Source organism: Engraulis encrasicolus, chromosome 1 (genome assembly GCF_034702125.1).
Source record: "Engraulis encrasicolus isolate BLACKSEA-1 chromosome 1, IST_EnEncr_1.0, whole genome shotgun sequence".
NCBI lineage: Eukaryota > Metazoa > Chordata > Actinopteri > Clupeiformes > Engraulidae > Engraulis > Engraulis encrasicolus.
In genome coordinates this window covers 11,310,531-11,333,030 of record NC_085857.1, presented here as the reverse complement: position 1 = coordinate 11,333,030, position 22,500 = coordinate 11,310,531, and the positions used below count along the sequence as shown (strand labels likewise).

General features: G+C 44.7%; 1 protein-coding gene across 1 annotated transcript in view; it reads left to right on the top strand.

Annotated features, from left to right (window-relative positions):
- Positions 1 to 22,500, top strand: part of sptbn1 (spectrin, beta, non-erythrocytic 1) — a 248,404-nt gene that overhangs the window by 163,194 nt on the left and 62,710 nt on the right. The window contains exons 4-13 of the mRNA XM_063197311.1: positions 2,404 to 2,577; positions 6,119 to 6,210; positions 11,529 to 11,609; positions 12,108 to 12,223; positions 13,244 to 13,356; positions 15,147 to 15,334; positions 17,036 to 17,153; positions 19,341 to 19,499; positions 20,321 to 20,623; positions 21,554 to 21,707. Of these exons, the coding sequence (XP_063053381.1) occupies positions 2,404 to 2,577; positions 6,119 to 6,210; positions 11,529 to 11,609; positions 12,108 to 12,223; positions 13,244 to 13,356; positions 15,147 to 15,334; positions 17,036 to 17,153; positions 19,341 to 19,499; positions 20,321 to 20,623; positions 21,554 to 21,707 (1,498 nt within the window). The remainder of the gene's footprint in view (positions 1 to 2,403; positions 2,578 to 6,118; positions 6,211 to 11,528; positions 11,610 to 12,107; positions 12,224 to 13,243; positions 13,357 to 15,146; positions 15,335 to 17,035; positions 17,154 to 19,340; positions 19,500 to 20,320; positions 20,624 to 21,553; positions 21,708 to 22,500) is intronic.

Below are 22,500 nucleotides of genomic sequence, written 5' to 3'. Positions count from 1 at the left end.
TATGGCCACACCTGTGGCAGTAGTGAGGAGTGCATTGTGGGAAGTGTTGTGGGAAAAGAATTAGATTTGCTGAATGTGGTATTTTGTGAATGATGACATCATGGTCTTGCATTGTGCTCTTCTCCAGATCAGCTTCATACAGTACTTGAAGGTGGGAAGTATAGTATAGAGGGAAGTATTCACGATGCAGTGATGAAATAGGCCTGTAGATGATGCACTGTATTTCTTACTCTGTGTCAATGATGATCTCATGAAGTTTTTAAGATCAGGCATGTATTGGTTGATGGCTCCTTTTCCCTGCCCCTGTCCCTGTCCCTGTCGTACACTTGTGGCAGTAGTGAGCAGACCTTTCCGAAAGGTGGGGACAAATGGGGTCAGTTGTCCGGGGCCCCAGGGAGATCCGGGGGCCCAAAATTGGGTCCCCATTATATTCTTTGCATTTGGGCACTTTTCGATTATTGTTTCCCGGGCCTAGTCAGAGGTGAATTTCTCGAAACCAAAGTTGCTTACTACATTAGCTACTTTGTTGTTTTCAATGCATTTTCCCATTGGCAACTACCGAAGTTGCTAACAGGCTAACAACTTCTCTTTTGAGAAACTCACCCCAGAGTTGTCAGCGGCCCCGGTGGTGAATAGTGTTTTATGGGAAGCTTAGGCGGTTCACACTACAATGGCATAGCAGAGATTTTTTACAGTGTGCCAAGCATGACCTCATACAATATGAGGCCCAGGCTTGGACTCTGCTCTTTTTTTTCAGTTATCTCAACAACACTTGTGGTAGCAGTGACGTGTGTATGTGATTTTACATATTGCACATGTGTGTCTCCTTTAGCTTTGCTAGTTTTGTTTAGCACTTATAGTACACAATTAACTCAAAAAGTACACAAAAAATGCTTAAAGGGGTATGCCACTATTTTGGTGCTTAATACAGTTAAAATCGTTGGCTGGGGTTTTCTAAAGGTGGTAAAGTGTCTTATTTTTCATGTAAGCCGTTGTCTTGCTTTAAGACAATTTAAAAGAGGGAGTATGACGCTAAGCCAGTGAAAGTCAATGGATCCGTGTAGCATTGTAGCATGCTACACGGACACATTGACTTTCACTAGCTTAGCGACATATTCCCTCTTTTAACTTGTCTTAAAGTAAGACAACACTTAACATGAAAAATAAGACACTTTACCACCTTTATAAACCCATGCCAACGATTTTAACTGTATTAAGCCCCAAAATAGTGGCATACCCCTTTAAGCTGTGCTTATTTTGCTTTCACATTGAAAATGCCAAAAAGGAGGTGAATTGTTACTGTGTGCCAAGGATGACCTCATGGGTAAGGGCAGGGGTTTACACTCTGCTCTCTTACCAGTCAGAGTCAACACCCATGACAGCGGTGATGATGAGGGTACTAAGGTCTCAAGTCTAAGCACATCCTCTGTGAAGTGGGCCGCTTTTTATGATTTTATCTCTCTTTTATGTCACACCTCATCATAAACATGTCACATAGGCCTACTGAGTTATACACAGTGAAGACACAGAGAGAAGCCACACAAACACACACACAACTGTAGATACACATGCACACACATACTCATAGACCGTGACACTGAAATAGCTTGTATTAGAGATGTTTTGTCAAATTGTTTTTCTCTGATAGAAAATATCGATCTAGAGTACAATAGGTCTAAGTATTTGTATTGCTCAATCAAACTGTTAACGAAAGATATGACTAATTGAACATAATGCTAACAGAAATAGCAAATGTTGGCAATGAAGAATTTCCAAAACCCAAAAAGCTCTATTAAGTGACAACAAATCTTTGCGAAACATCATCTGGATGAGTGAGGATCTTCACCACGATCTTCACCACGATAGTCTCAGTGCTAATCATTCACCTTTACCATAATGACGCTGATGCTAACATTACAGTATGTTTAATGTTTTCTTTCCTGTGTATCTAGACCTCCAAAGTCTGCATGCTACACATTTTAACCCATTGATGTGGATATGTTACAGATACATGAATACATTCTAATGCAAAATGAGGGTCTTAGGGTTTGAGTGCAACTTATTTTATTTATTTTTTATTTTAGGTTTTTATAGGCTGAGGGCAACTTTCCCAACAAGGGCTTAGGCATTCAGCAGGCATTTTTTGCAGGTGCTTCAGGCATCAATGGGTTAATGCTGATTCTATAGATGCTCACCAGTGTATTTCTTTTACCGTTCCCTTCCCAACAAAGGGCCGTGTGCTCCACATTTTAATGCTACTTCTATAGATGTTCACCAGTATGTTTCTTTTCCCCTTCCCTTCCCCAGCCCAAGCCCACCTAAGGGCCATGTGCTACCCATTTTAATGCTGCTTCTATAGATGTTCACCAGTATGTTTCTTTTCCCTTCCCTTCCCTTCCCCAGCCCAAGCCCACCAAGGGCCGCATGCGTATCCACTGCCTGGAGAACGTGGACAAGGCGCTGCAGTTCCTCAAGGAGCAGCGTGTGCACCTGGAGAACATGGGATCCCACGACATCGTCGACGGCAACCACCGCCTCACGCTCGGACTCATCTGGACCATCATCCTTCGCTTCCAGGTGGGCGGACATGGGGGGACAAAGGGGTCAGTCGTCCCATGCCCAGGGAGATGGGGGCCCATAATTTGGTCTTCATTTACATTGAATGTATTTGGTGGGGGGGCCTTTCAGATGACTTTGTCCCGGGCCCAGCCAAAGCTGTCAGAGGCCCTGGGCGGACATGATTAGTCAAAGTCAGACTTACACTATACATGGGTTTTAAATTTTTGTTTTCCCCTGACTGCGCGAAACTAGCTGCGCACAACTCAACCTCTGATTGTTGGAAACCGCTGTCGGTCAAAAAATTAGCTCACGTGGTTGGCTGCCAGTGTCTTTCTCACAATATTGTGTTTACAAACACGGCAAACCCATGTATAGGTGTAGCCTCTTTCTGTCGATAGGCTCACTGGCAGGCCCGTTCACTCTTTGCTGAAAAGACTAAACTGTATCATAATGGTAGTGGACATTACAGACAGTCTTGAGTAACAGATTAAGACTTGGTCATTACAATTTTGGTGACAATAAGGTTACGACATAGGCTCTGTGCAAAGGCATTAATTAGTAAAGGGCAAAGTCAGACTCATTCATTTAAAATGTAAAGTGCTGGGTTTTCATGTTCATGGGGACCTATTTCTTCAGATGAGTTAAAGTATGCACATCCTGCATGCACATCACACACTGCAGCTCCGCTTCGAAGGTTTATTCAAGACATGATAGAGTAGAGTAGAGTATCGTTTATTGATCCCAGAGGGAAATTAAGGTGCCAAGTAGCATACACACATAAATAAAGACATTACCCACAAGACATAATACACATATTTACACATAAAATAATCATATATAGCTTACTGTTGCATACATTTTGCCAAGGCATCTCTCTCTAACACACACACACACACACACACACACACACACACACACACACACACACACACACACACACACACACACACACACACACACACACACACACACACACACACACAAACACACAAACACACAACACACACACCAAATATAAAGTGTAAAAGTCCACAGTGTTAACATGTGCCTTAGCCAAGTGGCACATAGAAGCCAAGACAAAGTGTTCATAAAGTGTCCAGGAGTGTCCATAGTCTCTCTGCCTAGTACAATGTCCATAGTATTCCTTGGAAATACTATGGACTATGGATTGGGGGGGGGGGGGGGGGTGTCGCCCCCTGTGTCACTACACACACACTCTCTCTCTCTCACACACACACACACACACACACACACACACGCACACGCACACGCACACGCACACACCAAAAATAAAGTGTACATAGTGTCACCTGTGCTGTGCAAGACAAAGTTACCATCAAAGTGTCCAGGAGTATCAGTAGTCCAAGGGGTTACACACGTCAAACTGTGTCTCTCCACACACACACACACACACACACACACACACACACACACACACACACACACACACACACACACACACACACACACACACACACACACACACACACACACACACACACACACACACACACAAACAGCTGTGCATTTCAATGAAAGAGGAGTCATAGGGTAAAGAGTCCAGGTAGATAAAGTGTGCAGGAGAGGGATCTGTTATGCAGTCCAGTCCCCTATGACGATCTCTCTTTGTGTGTCCTTATGTGCAATGTTGAATAACATTTTGACCCAGCAGGGTCTTCATCACGCATGTCAAGACTTCAACTCTTTCTATTGTATGGGGACCCATTCACCATTTCTCACACATCCAAACAATCTTCACGAAACAGGGGTCCGTTTCTCGATTCTTGTCGTTGCTAACCGTCTTAAGACCGTCTCAAGACGTAACACCATTCCCTTGGATTTAGTGGTGAGCGTCGCTGTCGAGAGAGAGTTGAGTCACTCTTACGAAGGACGTTGCTACCGTCGTTAGCAAAGACGCTTTCGAGATACAGACCCCAGAGTAACTCAGTTGGCCATTTTTAATCTATATTTTCTGCAGATGTGACAATCATGTCGTCATCCAAATATCAAACCCCCCAAAATGCACCGGCCAACCAAACCAAAACATGAACAAACACCCTTTGCAGGGTACACAGCAGGCAATGGCAACGTGACGCTGTACCATGTAAACAAAAGAAGACAGAGATGAATAAAATACAATCAGCACTTTGGCCCGGACATTACACAGGCACTTATCCAGGGTGCTGTTGCTAAGGGGCAGGGGGCGACAGGAGGGGGACAAAGGGGGCAGTTGCCCCGGGCTCAGGGAGAGAGGGGGCCCGAACTTGGCTCCTCATTACATTGTATCTATTGGGCTGGGGGGGTCCTTTCAGATGACTTTGTCCTGGGCCCGGCCAAAGCTGTCAGCTGCCCTGGCTAGGGGAATTCTGTTATTGCCTGTCTAATGTCAAAGCCTGTGTCCTCAGCCTGGAGGTATGTCAACACTTCAAGGCCCAGACAGGTCCCCAGTAGATGCCCTACGCAGGTCTGAGGTCTTAGAGACTCTTACTGTAGTAACGCTCTTGCTCCTCAGTCTGAGGTCTTAAGGCTCAGTTATGCTTCCTACTTGTGCCACAGAGTGAGCTTGACGCAGCCATGATGCAGTTAATTCTTGTTTATGCCCTGTTTTGAAGCACGGTCTGCGCGATGTCATTCCACGCTGAAACTGCCTTCAATACAAAGAGTAAACTAGACGTGTCGGTTGTTTTTTAGCATCACAGACTCGACGAGAATGAAAATGAAACATTAAATCTTTATATCACGTGCATGTTTGATCGCACTGGCAGCCACAGTAGTAGTTTGGAACAAAGAAGAGGCTCATTTGTCGAGGACGAAGCGGAATGTTTCCTCGACCTCGGAACCACTGTTCAACTGTCCAAATAACTTCAGCGTCGTAACTTGCAAGCGCATGTGTTGTCTTCGGTTCGTGTAAATAAATCAAACAACAAAGCTCGGGCAACTTATTTAATGAAGAGCTCACAGTCCGTAGACCGACGAAGGTTAGAACAAGGAAGTAGCGCTTGTTCTCGACTCGAGGACAGAGCAGGCTGGTCGAGAGGACCAATCAGAGACCTATTTTCGCCCTTTCACGCCGTCGCTCCCTGCGTCGAGACACAATTTTGGGGAGGTGCCCCAGAGTACCTGCGTGATGGGGGGGGCTTCACTACGTTAACTGCGCGGCTCACTGCATCATGATGCAGTGACGCTGATCTCGAGGCATAAACTACCCTTTAGAGACTCTTACTGTAGTAACGCTCTTGCTCCTCAGGCTTAAGCTAGCAGTTTCTCTGTGCTCGTGCAGTGCCCTTATCGACCTCTCTAACCTGAGAGTTTAGAACCCTCAAGGGTACCCTTTTTTAGGTTTAAAGCAAAGGACTTGGCTTCTGGAGCTCTCTGGTAGCAATATACTCACTCATTCTCTCTCTCTCTCTCTCTCTTACACTCTCTCTCACTATCTCTCACTATCTCTCTCTCTCTCTCTCTCTCTCTCTCTCTCTCTCTCTCTCTCTCTCTCTCTCTCTCTCTCTGTCTCTCTCTCTCTCTCTGTCTCTCTCTGTCCTTCTTTCTTCTCGTCTGACAGATCCAGGACATCAGTGTGGAGACGGAGGACAACAAGGAGAAGCGTTCTGCCAAGGACGCGCTGCTGCTCTGGTGCCAGATGAAGACGGCGGGGTAAGCAGCACCCCACAGCACTGCCACTGCTGACCCTCCATATAGTTACAACTATCAAATAATTAGCGGGTATAGATTAAAAGTATTTCAACAAAGACGCTTTTGGGTCAAAGACGTGCAAAATGGCATTGTCATTCAGTGTAACGGATGCCTTCTGCTGACTGTAACTGTAAAAAACATGACTCTTTTTATTTATTTATTGTTACAGGGAATTCATGAAAGCCTCGGCTGTCATCCATTCACTTGAAACAATTTAAAAATCATGTTTTTTTGCAGTTACAGTCGGTGGAAGGTGTCTGTAACACTGAATGACAAAGACGTCTTTGACCCTTTTGCAAACCTCTGTAGTTGGGCAGGTGCGTAGGATATTATCCCAGTGGGGTTGTCATTCAAGTGTAAAGAAATCCTGCACACTGTCCATTCCACCAACAAACTTTAATACAACGTTTCGGTCATCCAACCTTCTTCAGGTAAACTGAAGAAGGTCGGATGACCGAAACACTGTATTAAAGTTTTTTGGTGGAATGGACAGTGTGCGGGATTTCTTTACACTTGCATAATGAAAAGTAGGCATAAATGATAGGGTACAATATGATACGATACGATACGATACGATACGATGTGATGCGATGCGATGCGATGCGATGCGATGCGATGCGATGCTATACAATATGATGCGATGCGATGCGATGCCATACGATACAATACGATATGACACAATACGATATGATACGATATGACACGATATACCTACACAGTCTCACCCCAAGTAGTCAATTTTTGACTACTCAATTTTTGACACCCCAAGACTGCAATTTTTTACGTCTTGGGTATTCCTTCCACGTCACATTTTGACTATGTCCTCAAAGGCGCCCCATTGTGGCAGCATAACGTCATTGAGGTTAGGTTTAGGAATAGGTTTAGGGTTAGGCCACATAGTCAAAATGTGACGTGGAAGGAATACCCAAGACGTCAAAAATTGCCGTCTGGTCCAAGGTAGTCAGAAATTGACTACTTGGGGTGAGACTGCGTTGAATATACGATACGATACGATACGATTCGATAGTCCTTTTTTGTCAGTTTGTACTGAAATTCATTTTGCATCCCTGAGCTCAGACTCAGACTTTAAGATAGGAGACACAAGACTGTTGCACATGTGCCATGCTCCACACGCATAAGCACACTGCACTGACAAAAACAGACAGAGGCCAGAGGACAGAGGCCAGAGGACAGAGGACAGGGGACAGAGGCCAGAGGACAGAGGACAGAGGACAGAGGACAGAGGCGGGGTATATGTCTGAAGCATAAGCAGGAAGTGTAGGTGAGATGAGTGGCCCAGACCCGGCTGCAGAACCAAGTTGTTGGACGGGCATTTGATGGAGTATGGGGGGGGGCACCTTGGCGGGGGGGTGTGGGGGGTCCTCCCCTAGAAAACATTTGTATTTCTTAGATTCAATTTCCTGCATTTTAACCAAATTGTGGGCTCAGTTTCAGCTCTATACGGAACAGTACTTTTGTTTCAAAATATGGGACGCTTCCATTATTTCAAGGGATCACTGTTCACTTATTGTTTCACATTTAGGTCTACTGACAATGTCTACATGTCTAAATAGTGTAGCCTATTCATTTATTTGTTTATTAGGGCTGTGGTGGTCAAGCACTGGTGGCATTTTATCATATACTATATTTACTGCATTAAAAAAACTAATTTGCCCCGTGGCGCCGGCCCTGAAGTGCCCAACACGTCCACAACAGTCAAAGAATTAGTGAAGGCATATACTGTACGATGCACCAAACACTTCCACAACTTTGAAAAGTACAAGTGTTTAAACATCCAAATGTCAGAATTTAAGGCGTGTAAAGACGATGGTGGTGGGGTTGGCGTTCAACACGTCGTCCAAAACTTTCAAACAATTTGTGTAGGCATAAATGATGACGGGAGACGCACCCAACACGTCCAAAATGTTCAAATAATTAAATGCTTAGACACCCAAATGTCTGACGTGTAGACATCAATTGTACACTAGGTATGATGATGATGGCGGGGTAAGCACCCAGCACGTCCAAAACTTTTAGAACAATTAGTGTAGGCATAAATTCAAACCCTTAAATTATGTGTGGGGGGGTGTAAAAGATTGTAGGGTAAGTGCCCACAATGCCCAATGCTTTCACTATTTGAAATGTCCAAATGTCTTGCGTTTACGTTCGTTGTAAATATATGAGCTACGTACTAGCAAGATGGCACGGTACGCACCTAGCATATCCAGAAATTTCACATTTCCCAAGTGTGGGCATTAATGATGGCTTGGTAAGCGTCCAAAACGTCCAAAATCTTAAAGGGGTATGCCATTATTTTGGGGCTTAATACAGTTAAAAATCGTTGGCTGGGGTTTATAAAGGTGGTAAAGTGTCTTATTTTTCATGTTAAGCGTTGTCTTGCTTTAAGACAAGTTAAAAGAGGGAATATGTCGCTAAGCTACTGAAAGTCAATGGATCCGTGTAGCATTGTAGCATGCTACACGGATCCATTGACTTTCACTAGCTTAGCGACATGCTCCCTGTTTTAACTTCTCTTAAAGCAAGACAGCGGCTTACATGAAAAATAAGACTCTTTACCACCTTTATAAACCCTGGCCAACGATTTTAACTGTATTAAGCCCCAAAATAATGGCATACCCCTTTAAATGCCCAAATGTCTTGGCAAGTGTTGGTACTGTATGAATGATGGCAGGGCATGTGCCCAAACACTGCCAAGTACTTAGAGAATATCAACTGTGATTTGGCAGGTTGAAGAGGCAGGCACATAGGCATGGGTGGACCAAGATTACTGGGTGATGTTCAGGCCCCTGCCGTCTTGTAGGTTAGACACTGGCTAAACTACGCTAAAAGGGCTTAAGCTAAAATGGGTTTAACACTGGCTAGACTAAGCTCAAGGTGTTCGACTCGCCATAGATCCAGCATTGTTAAGAATCCTTACTGATTGAATTGGAAATGAGGGGAAAAAACAGACATTTATGCGAGGACACATTGCAAAGATGTGTGCATCATGTCAAGACATTGGAAAGCATTTACAGTTGCAACTGCATAACATTTAGACATTAACCTATTGTCAAACAAGTCCGACAGGCGGACAAAGATGCGTCCGTCTTCGCACTGTCGCCTTGTGGACTCAAGAGGGAATGACAATTTCAAGAATGCGTTTCAGACGGATAGACGGACAGACTGATAGAACGACAGACGGACCTGCAGACCTGCTGACAGATGGACATACCCTCTTATAGAGATGCTAGGACGCATCTAAAAAGAGCAGAGGATGTATCAAAAGATAGGCTTGCAGAATACAATTGGAAAGCATGGAAAGTGGCCAGGGTAGATCGTGGGGGAGTGTGAGGACTGACTATGGGTGGACGTATTTGCAGGAGTTCTGTGGTTAGAATCCCATCAGCGGAACATGACAGTGCAATTGTCAAGGGTTTAAGCAGAAGAATGTGCTCATTTTGAACTCTCTAGTCTGTCCAAATGTCCATTAGCCAGTGGAGACCGGCCAGGGAAATGACACCAGAACCATGTGGTGAATAACTCACATAGACTTTTATTTTTGAAGAGCAACAGACCCAACTAAGCCTTAAGATGACAGACCGTTCACAGTGGGCTTATGGGTGGTTTATGCCTCCAGTCCAGCGTCCCTGCGTCGTAATGCAGTGAGCCGCGCAGTTAACGTAGTGAAGCCCCCCCCATCACGCAGGTACTCTGGGGCACCTCCCCAAAATTGTGTCTCGACGCAGGGAGCGACGGCGTGAAAGGGCGAAAATAGGTCTCTGATTGGTCCTCTCGACCAGCCTGCTCTGTCCTCGAGTCGAGAACAAGCGCTACTTCCTTGTTCTAACTTTCGTCGGTCTACGGACTGTGAGCTCTTCATTAAATAAGTTGCCCGTGCTTTGTTGTTTGATTTATTTACACGAACCAAAGACAACACATGCGCTTGCAAGTTACGACGCTGAAGTTATTTGGACAGTTGAACAGTGGTTCCGAGGTCGAGGAAACATTCCGCTTTGTCCTCGACAAATGAGCCACTTCTTTGTTCCAAACTACCACTGTGGCTGCCAGTGCGATCAAACATGCACGTGATATAAAGATTTAATGTTTCATTTTCATTGTCGTCGAGTCTGTGATGCTAAAAAACAACCGACACGTCTAGTTTACTCTTTGTATTGAAGGCAGTTTGAGCGTGGAATGACATCGCGCAGACCGTGCTTCAAAACAGGGCATAAACCAAAATTAACTGCATCATGGCTGCGACAAGCTCACTCTGTGGCACAAGTAGGAAGCATAACCCGCCCTTGACAGTGTTTGAGATCTGCCATGGAGGTGAGCAAACAGTTACGCAGTAGAAAACGTCAAAGTTTGACTTAACTTACTGAAGTTTTAAGCTGCTTGACTGTCTGAAATGTTAACTCACTTAGAGTGTTGAGATCTGCAATGGACATGCACAAACAGTTGCACAGTAAAAAACGTCAAAGTTTTGCTAAACTGACTAAAGTTTTAAGCTGCTTGACTGTCTGAAATGTTAACACACTTCAGTATAAAACACGAAACGTTTACTTTCTGACGTTGGTTGGTCTTACTGAAATGTTCTGAAAACACCTCAAACTCAATCTCTGGTCTGCAATGTTCCTAAACCCTTTTGGCTGAATTTTTCCTTGATGAAATACACGTACAACACTTCGAATTCCACCTCTGACTGTGTTGGTCTGACTGAAATGCCCTTAAAATCCTTCAAGTTCACTTTTTGGCTGTGTGTGTCTGGCTGGTATGAAATGTCCTTAAATGCTCCCCAAAATAATAACACGGATAAACTCCTGGAGCCACAGCTGTAAATCGTGGGTTCAACTTTTTTTGTGTGTCCAGATTCTGTGGGATTACCAATAAAATGCACTCAACTGAAGCATTCCAAACTGTTGTAAAAGCACAAAAAGTTTTTTTTAAAAAAGCTTTAAATTTAGCATTCGGTCAGGTTAAGAAAACAGAAAAAAAGTAAGAAAAGGTCTTTTTTTCAGATTTGTGGTTGCTGGAAGCCAACCGTGTAACAAGTGTCTAACAGTTTCTAACGCTGCTGCAGTGTTGACATGAGCACTGAGTCTCTCTCTCTCTCTCTCTCTCTCTCTCGCTCTCTCTCTCTCCCTCTCTCTCTCTCTCTGGTCTGCGCTCTCTCTCTCTCTCTCTCTCTCTCTCTCTCTCTCTCTCTCTCTCTCTCTCTCTCTCTGTCTCTCTCTCTCTCTCTCTCTCTCTCTCTGGTCTGCTCTCTCTGTCTTTCACAGCTACCAGAATGTCAACATTCACAACTTCAGCACGAGCTGGAGGGACGGCATGGCTTTCAACGCCCTCATCCACAAACACAGGTACTCTATGACACCAAGAACACACTTGTCGTAAAAGTTCAAAACACACTTGCACAGACACACGTACACTCACACACACATGCTGACACACAAAGACACAGAGAGGCAGACAGACTGACACACACACACACACACACACACACACACACACACACACATGCAGACCTGCATGCGTACACTGTATGGCACCGAACACACTTGTCGTAAAAGTTCAAAACACACTTGCACAGACACACGTACACTCACACACACATGCTGACACACAAAGACACAGACAGGCAGACGCACACACGCACGCATGCACGCATGCACACACACACAAACACACACAAGCACACACAGGTATAGTGCCAAGCAGTGTTATAAAAGTCAGGGAGGCACACACACAGGAAGACGACAAATACTCTGATATAACCCACACAGTGTAAAAGACAGACAAGTACGCTACTATGTTCTCTACCAAAATGTCTAACTACAGTATGTGTGTTTTGTGCACAGGCCGGATCTCATTGACTTTGACAAGCTGAAGAAGTCCAATGCCCACCACAACCTGCAGAACGCATTCAACCTGGCCGAGCAGCACCTGGGGCTCACCAAGCTACTGGACCCCGAGGGTGAGGGGACACTTGAAACCACAATAGGCTTTTTTAGATGCGTCCATGCATCTCTGTATGACGCTTTGTCCGTCCGTTGGTCCATCCGTTGGTCCATCCGTTGGTCCATCCGTTGGTCCCAGGGGCGGAGCAGAGGGGGGGGCATAGGGGCCAGGAACCCCCGGCCTCACCACTTCGGGGGGCCCCCTGCCAGTGGCTTTCGATAGCCAAACATCTTGTAGGGGCCCCATTCTACTACATTTCGTGGGCCCAACGCCTCTGACACATCTACCCCCCCCCCTGTCCCAATACCAGTGCTCCGCCCCTGGTTGGTCCGTCCGTTGGTCCGTCCTCCATGACGCGTGCTCCCAATCATTGACAACTGCTTCAAAATGATAATAGATAACTGAAATATGACTCCCTATGAACATTTTTGCTATTCTTGAACTCTTATGATTATATGTCCGTTTGGACGCATCGTTGTCCGCCTGTCTGACTTGTTTTTCTAAAAACAGTTTAAAATGAATTGGCTAACAAATCTTCATGCTGTATCACTCACTCAAATGCATTCTGCAGTCTAACACATAATCTGCCTACACCATCTACCATCAAACCTAAAAAAACAAACAAGCAAAACTGTTTTATCTCATTCAGTTGACATTTGTTTTGCCCCAAGTATACTTGCATTCAGAATTCATCCATGTTGTTCCGTAAATGTCTCTCTTCTGTTCAACGCCGTGGGTTATTGCAGTAAGTAGATAGATAAAAGCGATGCAATAATTATCGTACATCTGGCAACACTGCTGAAAGGTAAGACACCAGAGACGCCAGATGTACGATAATTGTCGTATTTGTGCCATTATTTTGTCCTCTCTATGTTCAAAAAACACATGGTGTACGATAATTTCAGAGTTTTCATTCGGTTGACTTTAAAGCAACGATTTGGTTTGTGTGCAATAATCTCTTCCCAAAAAGCCCCCAAAAATGCTAATTTTGAGGTTTTGGTACAATAGTTCAACGTTTTCCACCTGTGTCCTGTAGATATCAGCGTGGACCACCCAGATGAGAAGTCCATCATCACCTACGTGGTGACGTACTACCACTACTTCTCCAAGATGAAGGCCCTGAAGGTGGAGGGCAAGCGTATCGGCAAGGTGGGTCAGAATCTTAATGCCTCTTTTCCACTGCCCGTTTCCTGGTAGGCCTACAGCTGGACACAGCGCAACTCGGTCGCTACTTTTTGTTTTTCGATTGGGAACGACACAGCTCAATCGTGAAGCAAAAAGTGGCAGCCGAGTCGCTGTGTCGAGCCATAGGCCTACCAGATAGTCAGAAAACTTTATTTGTCCAATCAATAGGCAATTCAGTTCACAGTTGTGGTCTATCTGACAGTGTGTCCATCTGTCCCTGCAGAGATACTGTATAAGTCACTTTATTTGTGTGTGTACAGCATGTGTTGTAATTGTTGGGAAAATGGAATAGTAGATCGTTAGAAGTTCAATCCTTTGGTTTGTCACCAGTTCTATTGAGGGCTGTCATTTATTGCAATTGTTTTTAATCGATCTACCAAGGAATGATACGAAGAACAGCCTCCTCTCTATCATATACTATTGTGTAAAAGTGTAGAAACTAGAAACATTAGCCTGCTGCGTCTGTGTTGTAGGAGGCTCAGCTTCTTGTCAAGTTGAGTTAGTTGGACAGTCTGTCTGTCCAAGCGTCTCTCCATCTGAGCTGTCGGTCCACCTACGGTTATGGAGTCACGCATTGTTTAAGCAGTGAATCATAACCTATTCCCACTGTCAGGTCCTTTGAGGAGAGTGGTGTAAGACCTGGAAACTTGAAACTTGGAAATGGAAACTTGGATAGCACTACCAGCTTCATGGACATTTGGATGTGATGTAGCATAGCGCGATCCGCAGAGCGTGTTGCAACACATCATTTGAGCAGGAAATGGGAGGTTAGCGAAGACAGGATGAGCTGAGAGAAGGGTTTGAGATATAGAGTGCGAATTACAGATTTTTAGTAAGTAATACCTGTGAAAGTGAAATTGAAAAGTGAAAGCCTAACTGGGAAACTCCGACTCCCATTGTCATTGTGACACAGCACTCCACAGCACACAAGTGCACACTGCACACAACTAAATTGCATGTAGGCCTCAGAATGGCGCCCGAAAGTGAGCAGTGCAGTGAAACTTTGCTATGCTCAGGGTACCTCAGTCATGGAGGAGGATGGGGGAGAGCACTGGTTAATTACCTATTGTACTGTGCAATGAAAGAAAGACAGAAGCAAAGAGAGATGGCTGATGTTTGAAGCGGTTTTATTTAACCACAGTCCAAGTGTCCCCTTCATTAACCAACGACCTCAGTCCCACTATGTCCATTGAAAGACAGAGAGAGAGAAAGACAGAAATAAAGACAGAAAGAAAGAAAGAAAGAAAGAAAGAAAGAAAGAAAGAAAGAAAGAAAGAAAGAAAGAAGGAAGGAAGGAAGGAAGGAAGGAAGGAAGGAAGGAAAGAAAGAAAGAAAGAAAGAAAGAAAGAAAGAAAGACAGAAAAAAAGAGAAAGACAGAAAGCAGGAATCAAGAATGAAAAACTTAACAGGCAAATTACACAAAGAACAAAAAACCTGCACTGTATCTCCTTAGATGCTGGGGGAATGGCATTGGCAATATGAGGGAGTTAAAACCCCTCACATCAACAAATACTAACAACTTTTTTACATATTACTTTTTCACATTCTTTATCTTTACTATTTTTATTTTTATTTCCCCCTCCCTGACTATTCCTGTGTTATTTGTGTCTTGAAATGTCCATGTGGGCATTTGTTTATTTGTGTATTTATGTAAGCTACTGGATACCTGAATTTCCCCCTGGGGATTAATAAAGTTACTCTACTCTACTCTACTCTAACAAATCAATCCATGTCCTCATGCATGTGTCCTCAGGTGCTGGACAACGCCATCGAGACGGAGAAGATGATTGAGAAGTACGAGTCGCTGGCCTCGGACCTGCTGGAGTGGATCGAGCAGACCATCATCATCCTCAACAACCGCAAGTTCGCCAACTCACTAGTGGGGGTGCAGCAGCAGCTGCAGGCCTTCAACACCTACCGCACCGTGGAGAAACCACCCAAGTAAGCTATCGCCGTAATCGTGTGCATGGGGGCCGCTAGGGGGGGAAAAGTGGTACAGATTCTAAGGGCCCAAGCACTGATAGGAGCCCTTAAGGGGGCCCAAGCACTGAGAGGGGCCCTTAAGGGGGCCCAAAATTCGAATCTTTCATGGGGCCCAGCATTTCTGGCAGCGCCCCTGCTGGTGTGTGTGTGTGTGTTTGTGAGTGAGGGATGGTGTGTGTGTGTGTGTGTGTGTGTGTGTGTGTGTGTGTGTGTGTGTGTGTGTGTGTGTGTGTGTGTGTGTGTGTGTGTGTGTGAGAGAGAGAGAGAGAGAGAGAGAGAGAGAGAGAGAGAGAGAGAGAGAGAGAGAGAGAGAGAGAGAGAGAGAGAGAGAGAGAGAGAGAGAGAGAGAGAGGGAGAGAGAGAGAGAGAGAGAGTGTGTGTGTGTTAATTTTTTGTTTGCAGGTTCTGATCGAGCCAGATCTCCATCTTGGCTGCCTCACAGTTTTATGTGAGCAAGTCTATGTGAAGAGCTCTTTTCCAAAACGCTATATCCACCATTTTTTACTTTTTGCATTTTAATATTGGAATGGACTGTTTAGAAGTTAAGAAGTGTGAATTCTTGACATTCAAATGTTTCGAGAACATACTTTTTGAAACCTCTATAAAATGCATTTTTCAATGCAATTCAATGGAATGCCAAATACAAAAATGTCAATTTTACAACATTCTATAAAACGGATATAACTCATTTTGGAAAAGAGCTTTTCATGTACGTATGTATGAAACCATTTGGAGATGAAATGGAAAAATGTCGTGCAGTGCATAACTCAAAGACCACAGACCACACCCTTGACACCGCTTTCCTCTTGTGGTTGACAGATTCACACACTGATAGAATTCATAAATCAGTTATTCTGTACTTCACAGGTTCACACTCAAACAGTATTTATAATTCAATTATTCTGTGTGCACTGTGCATATCTGTGTATGTGTGTGTGTGGCGTGCGTGCGTGCGTGCGTGCGTGCGTGCGTGCATGTGTGCGTACGTGTCTGAGTGCGCGTGGGGGTGTGCGTGTGTGTGCACATGCACGCATGCATCTCAATGTGAATTTGTCAAACCCATTCTACTCTATATACCGGTACATGGATAATATGGAAAGCTAGACATCAAAAAAGGGAGATGAAATTAAAGGGACACTGTGCAGGAAATGGTCAAAAAAGGTACTGCAACTATGCTGCTCATTGAAACTGGGCTGCCTATTGCCAAATTTGATCTTTACATGAAAGTTTACTAAGTAATAAACAAATAGTTTCTAGTATGGTCCAAGTACAGTCATGTTTGCTGCTAAACATGGCTACTTTTGGAAATTCATGGAGAAGATCCCCTTTTCATGTTTGAAAAGTGCAATTTTTCCAGTCATAATGAATACTTAGAATTTGATGGTGGTGTTAAGTATTCATGAAAAAGGTAACATTAGTGAGTGGGCAGCATGAATTCTGGAAATAAACAACTAAAAATCTCACACAGTGTCCCTTTAACAAACCCAACAGACCATTAGCAATCACCACTAGGTGACCCTGACCACGACCAGACACTTCTTCTGTGTAAATACTAGTTTCACTTTCAATTCACTTTCACATATTTCACATGATTCACATGATTCACATGATTCACATGATTCACATAATTCACATAATTCAATTCTGCGCCTGTCCCAGGTTCACAGAGAAGGGCAACCTGGAGGTGCTGCTCTTCACCATCCAGAGCAAGATGAGGGCCAACAACCAGAAGGTCTACATGCCACGCGAGGGCAAGCTCATCTCTGACATCAACAAGGTGAGAAAGAGAGATGCCGCCGATTGGATTGGCCGACGATCTGGCTGTTGCCAGGGGCGCCAAATTCTGATTGGTCCAATGCTCCACCATGCCCCACCTCGCGTTACTGAGATGAGTTGTGATTGGACAAATCAGAGCCCCACGTTACTAAGAATAGACGATGAATGAACTATCGCTGGTTTATATCCAGCAAGTGATCCTGGAAATGAAAGGCATGCGAAATATGGCGTGCAATTTTATCTGATTGGACGAAAACTTCCCCTCGTGCTGTGCAACCATTTATAACAAGTGACGCTGGCCTGTTACGGTAAAGCTCCCTTTGAAGTTCAAAATTGTATACATTTGGTGAATTAATTTACAGTAAAAGTCATTATTCTTACAGTAATTCCTCTTTTATTGTCTTTAATATCTTTATGAATGATCTTCCTGTAAAGCACCCTATTGAAGTACTAAACATAATAGATTTTCGCAACTTCGTTTACAGTAAAAGGCCGCTATTTAATTTGTGTTATTGTGGTGAGTTATATCTTCTCAGTGACAAAAGGAGTAGATTACTGAAGATAGTGGATAGAATAATATTATCTGAAATAAAAACACAAAGCCAGTAAAATTATGATGATACATCTCAAGTTGCTGAGTCACACACAGCGAGTACACACACACGCATGCACACATGCACGCACAAGCATTCTCTCTCTCTCTCTCTTTCTCTCTCTCTCTCGCTCTCTCGCTCTCTCGCTCTCTCGCTCTCTCACACACATACAGGTGCGCGTGCGCACACACACTCACACTCACACTCACACACACACACCTTTGTCTAAACAGACCACTGTTTTAAAGCCCCCTCTCTGTCCCATCTGTTGTGTTTTTATTTTTTCAAGGGACACTTCCAGGCACTGTGTATCCTAGTAACGCTGCAAATTATCTGTCTCAGCGACAGCGACAATGACCATCAGTTTACAAAAAAAGACTTTATGGTCCTACATGACTTGTAGCCCTTCCTGTCACAAACGTAGAGCAGTCTCTTTCATTTGTTATTCATATTCTTTAGTTTTATTCTCACCATTTATTATGACAATGAACATAACGTTTACAAAAAAGGACTTTATGGTTCTAAATGACTTGTAGCCCTTATCGTGGCCGCACAGACATAGAGCGGACTCTTTCTTTCTTTTTGCATTCTGACAGTGAACATAACATTAACAAAAAATGACGTTATAGTACTCAATGACTTCTTGCCCTTCCTTCGCGAATGTCGAACAGTCTCTTTTAATTTCTTCATTTCGACAATGACTTTATGGTCCTAAATGACTTATGGCCCCTCCACAGCCACAACAGACGTGGAACAGTCTTCTCGTTTAATTTCTTTATGTCTCTTGGCATTTATTTCCCTTATTCAAATAAATCTCGACTTGCATGGCGATATGGTTTCCTAGTATTTTATGAGGCCGCATATTATTTTATTTAGTGCTGTGGAGTCAGTGGCGGTACATTTGCACACAGGGCGCCAGGTCAAAACACGTGATAGGGCCCCCAACCATACGGCCCACCAAGGTCATATAATAGGGATCAATAAGGGAGGGGTTCTGGGCCCAGGGGCAAATGCCCCGCTTGCCCCCCTAGTAGCTCCGCCCCTGTGTGGAGAGTTATGCTGTGCGGGGTCATTGTGATTGGTTGCAGGTGTTCTCTCTTGATTCCATCTGTTTATTTGATCACTGGCGTGTAACCTGTATGCTGTCATATCAATACGGATTGGATTGTAACCGTGTGTGTGTCTGTGTGTGTGTGTCTGTGTGTATGTCTGTGTGTGCTTGCGTGTGTGTCTATGTGTGTGAATGTGCTTTTGCGTTTGGTCCTTGTTGTGTGTGTGTGTGTGTGTGTGTGTGTGTGTGTCTCTCTGTGTGTGTGTGTGTGTGTGTGTGTGTGTGTGTGTGTGTGTGTGTGTGTGTGTGTGTGTGTGTGTGTGTGTGTGTGTGTGTGTGTGTGTGTGCGTATGTGCATGTGTGTGTGTGTGTGCACGTATGTGCCTGTCTGTGTGTGTGGGTCTGTGTGTGTGCATGTGTGTGTGCGTATGTGCATGTGTGTGTGCCGGTGTGCCTGTGTGTGTGTGTGTGTGTGTGTGTGTGTGTGTGTGTGTGTGTGTGTGTGTGTGTGTGTGTGTGTGTGTGTTCGTGCGTTCCTTCATAGGCCTGGGAGCGTCTGGAGAAGGCGGAGCATGAGCGTGAGCTGGCGTTGAGGACGGAGCTGATTCGCCAGGAGAAGCTGGAGCAACTGGCACGCCGTTTCGACCGCAAGGCCGCCATGAGGGAGACCTGGCTCAGCGAGAACCAGAGACTCGTCTCACAGGTAACATTAACACACACACACACACACACACACACACACACACACACACACACACACACACACACACACACACACACACACACACACACACACACACACACACACACACACACACACACACACACACACACACACACACACACACACACACACACACACACACACACACACACACACACACACACACGTATCCATGCATTTACTGAGATGTGCGTGCACACACTGACACACAGGGAGTTAGATGCACATCCATGAACTCACTGCACTTGTGCTAAATTACTCTTGACATATGTTATCGCCCCCTCGCTCAGTCCAGCTTGCCTCTCTGCACCACCTGGTGGAGGATAGTGGTAGTGCTACAGATCTTCCTTGGCTGAGACAATAGTAAATAGAGCTGACCAGGGGTGTGTTTCTCATAAGCGTAGTTGGTAGCCAGTTAGCAACGAGGGAAATTGCATTAAAAACAACAATGCATCCCAGGTTTCCTGGAAAACCCAAAATCCTATCAAGTATCTATTTCAAAATAACTAAGATTGTCTTGTGTTTCGATGTCCATTGCCCCCTGACTACGCTGTTTAAGTACAAAGTACAGAGAGCTCCATCAATTGTCTGAAAGTCTGGGACAAATAGTAAGAATACATAATAATATTTTTATTAAATAATAATAACAAATAATAATAACAAATAATAATGAAAAAGATCATTATTATACTACAAATACTACTACTGGTAAACCTCCCATAGACCCAAATCCTAATTTTGTGTCATCGATTCCAGACTTTTAATCTCCCATGATCCCCCTCCCCTCTCGCCCCCTACAGGACAACTTTGGCTTCGACCTGCAGGCGGTGGAGGCGGCCACCAAGAAGCACGAGGCCATCGAGACGGACATCGCCGCCTACGAGGAGCGCGTGCAGGCCGTGGTGGCCGTGGCGACCGAGCTGGAGGCCGAGAACTACCACGACATCAAGCGCATCAACGCGCGCCGCGACAACGTGCTGCGCCTCTGGGAGTACCTGCTGGAGCTGCTGAAGGCGCGACGCCACCGGCTGGAGATGAACCTCGGCCTGCAGAGAGTCTTCCAGGAGATGCTGTACATCATGGACTGGATGGACGAGATGAAGGTGAGGAATGAAAGTGAAAGTGAAAGCCCATTGGGAAACTCCAACTCCCATTGTCATTGTGACACAGCACTCCACAGCACACAAGTGAACACTGCACACAACGAAATTGCATTTATGCCTCACCCGTGCAAGGGGGCAGCCCTCAGTGGCGCCCCATGGGGAGCAGTGCGGTGGGACGGTACCATGCTCAGGGTACCTCAGTCATGGAGGAGGATGGGGGAGAGCACTGGTTGATTACTCCCCCCACCAACCTGGCGGGTTGAGAGTCGAACCGGCAACCTCTGGGATGCAAGTCTGACGCCCTAACCGCTCACCCATGACTGCCTGAATGGAGGGATGGATGGAAAGATAAGAGAGTAGAGAGAAAGAGATAGATAGAGAGAGAGAGAAATAGATAGAGAGAGAGCTACAGAGAGCGAGAGTACCTGAAGAAGGTCGGATGACCGAAAGCTTGTATTAAAGTTTGTTGGTGGAATGGACAGTGTGCGGGATTTCTTTACACTTGAATGACAACCCCACTGGGATAATATCCTACGCACCTGCCCAACTACAGAGGTGTGCAGAAGCGTCTTTGTTGAACTGGTAGTCACTGTTGGGAAAGTTACTCAAAAACTGTAATCACTACTTATTACATATTACTGTCATTTAAAAGTAATGTCTTACATTACAACATTACTTTTTTTTTTAAAGTAAGGCATTACACTACTTTTGCATTACTTTTAGTTACTTTATAGCCAAAATGAATGGATATAAGGATTTGACAATCTACAGTGCAAATCTATGAGGTGGCATGACTTTCACCTGCCATCCACAAGTCCAACATTTTCAGGAATTGCGTCTTACCCACATACAATAAGGCCTAAGAAAAATAAAAGTTTAATTTTAAATCCCAAATGTGACCAACTCAATGCCTCCTGTGTCCTCCTGTAGATGCTACTGCTGTCTCAGGACTACGGGAAGCACCTGCTGGGCGTGGAGGACCTGATGCAGAAGCACGCGCTGGTGGAGGCCGACATCGCCATCCAGGCCGACCGCGTCAAGGCCGTCAACAACAACGCACAGAAGTTCGCCATCGACGAGAGCGGTAAGCACTGCAGCCTGTTTTATTCTTGGGAATTATTTTAGATCCGAGTCAACTGGACAGAGATATACAGGTACAGTATGTACAGTAAACGTTAGTGGTGTCAAAAATAATCGATTCATTCGGCAATGCATTGCAATGCGGGGCAAGACAATTCAATAATCGATTAGGCAAGTGCCTTAATCAATGCTGCATATTTTTTTCAACTTTCGATTACTTCCGTGGATATTTCTGGAGCAAATGAATGTTAAATTAAATGAAAGCCCTTCAAAGCATTGAAAACCGCAAGACTAATACAGAAAACAGCCAATAAAATGTTGCTCAGTATCTGACTACTTGTTTTGCCTCATAACGGATGAAAAATTCGCCTTGCAATTGCATTGCATTGTAGATTCGAACTGAATGGTTTCAAATCGAATCGTTACCTCCCGAATCGTAATCGAGTCAAATCATGAGGGCAGTGCCAATGCACACCACTAGTAAACGTATTGGAGAGAATTGTTTGCACAACAATATGAGGGCTACAGTTTGATCTGATTTGTCTTGTGATTCTGGGCTTAAAAGTAGTATTAGTGAAAGTGGTAGCATTCTTTATATGTCTAATAATTATTCCTTCCATCTGGTTTCTCTCTCCCTCTCTCTCCTCATCTCAACCATGTTTATCCCCTTACTCATCCTCCTCCTCCTCCTTCTCCTCCTCAAATTCCCTTCTCCCTATTCACCTCCTCCTCGTCATCATCCTCTCCCCCATTCGCCTCCTCCTCCTCCAACTCCCTTCTCCTTATTCACCTCCTCC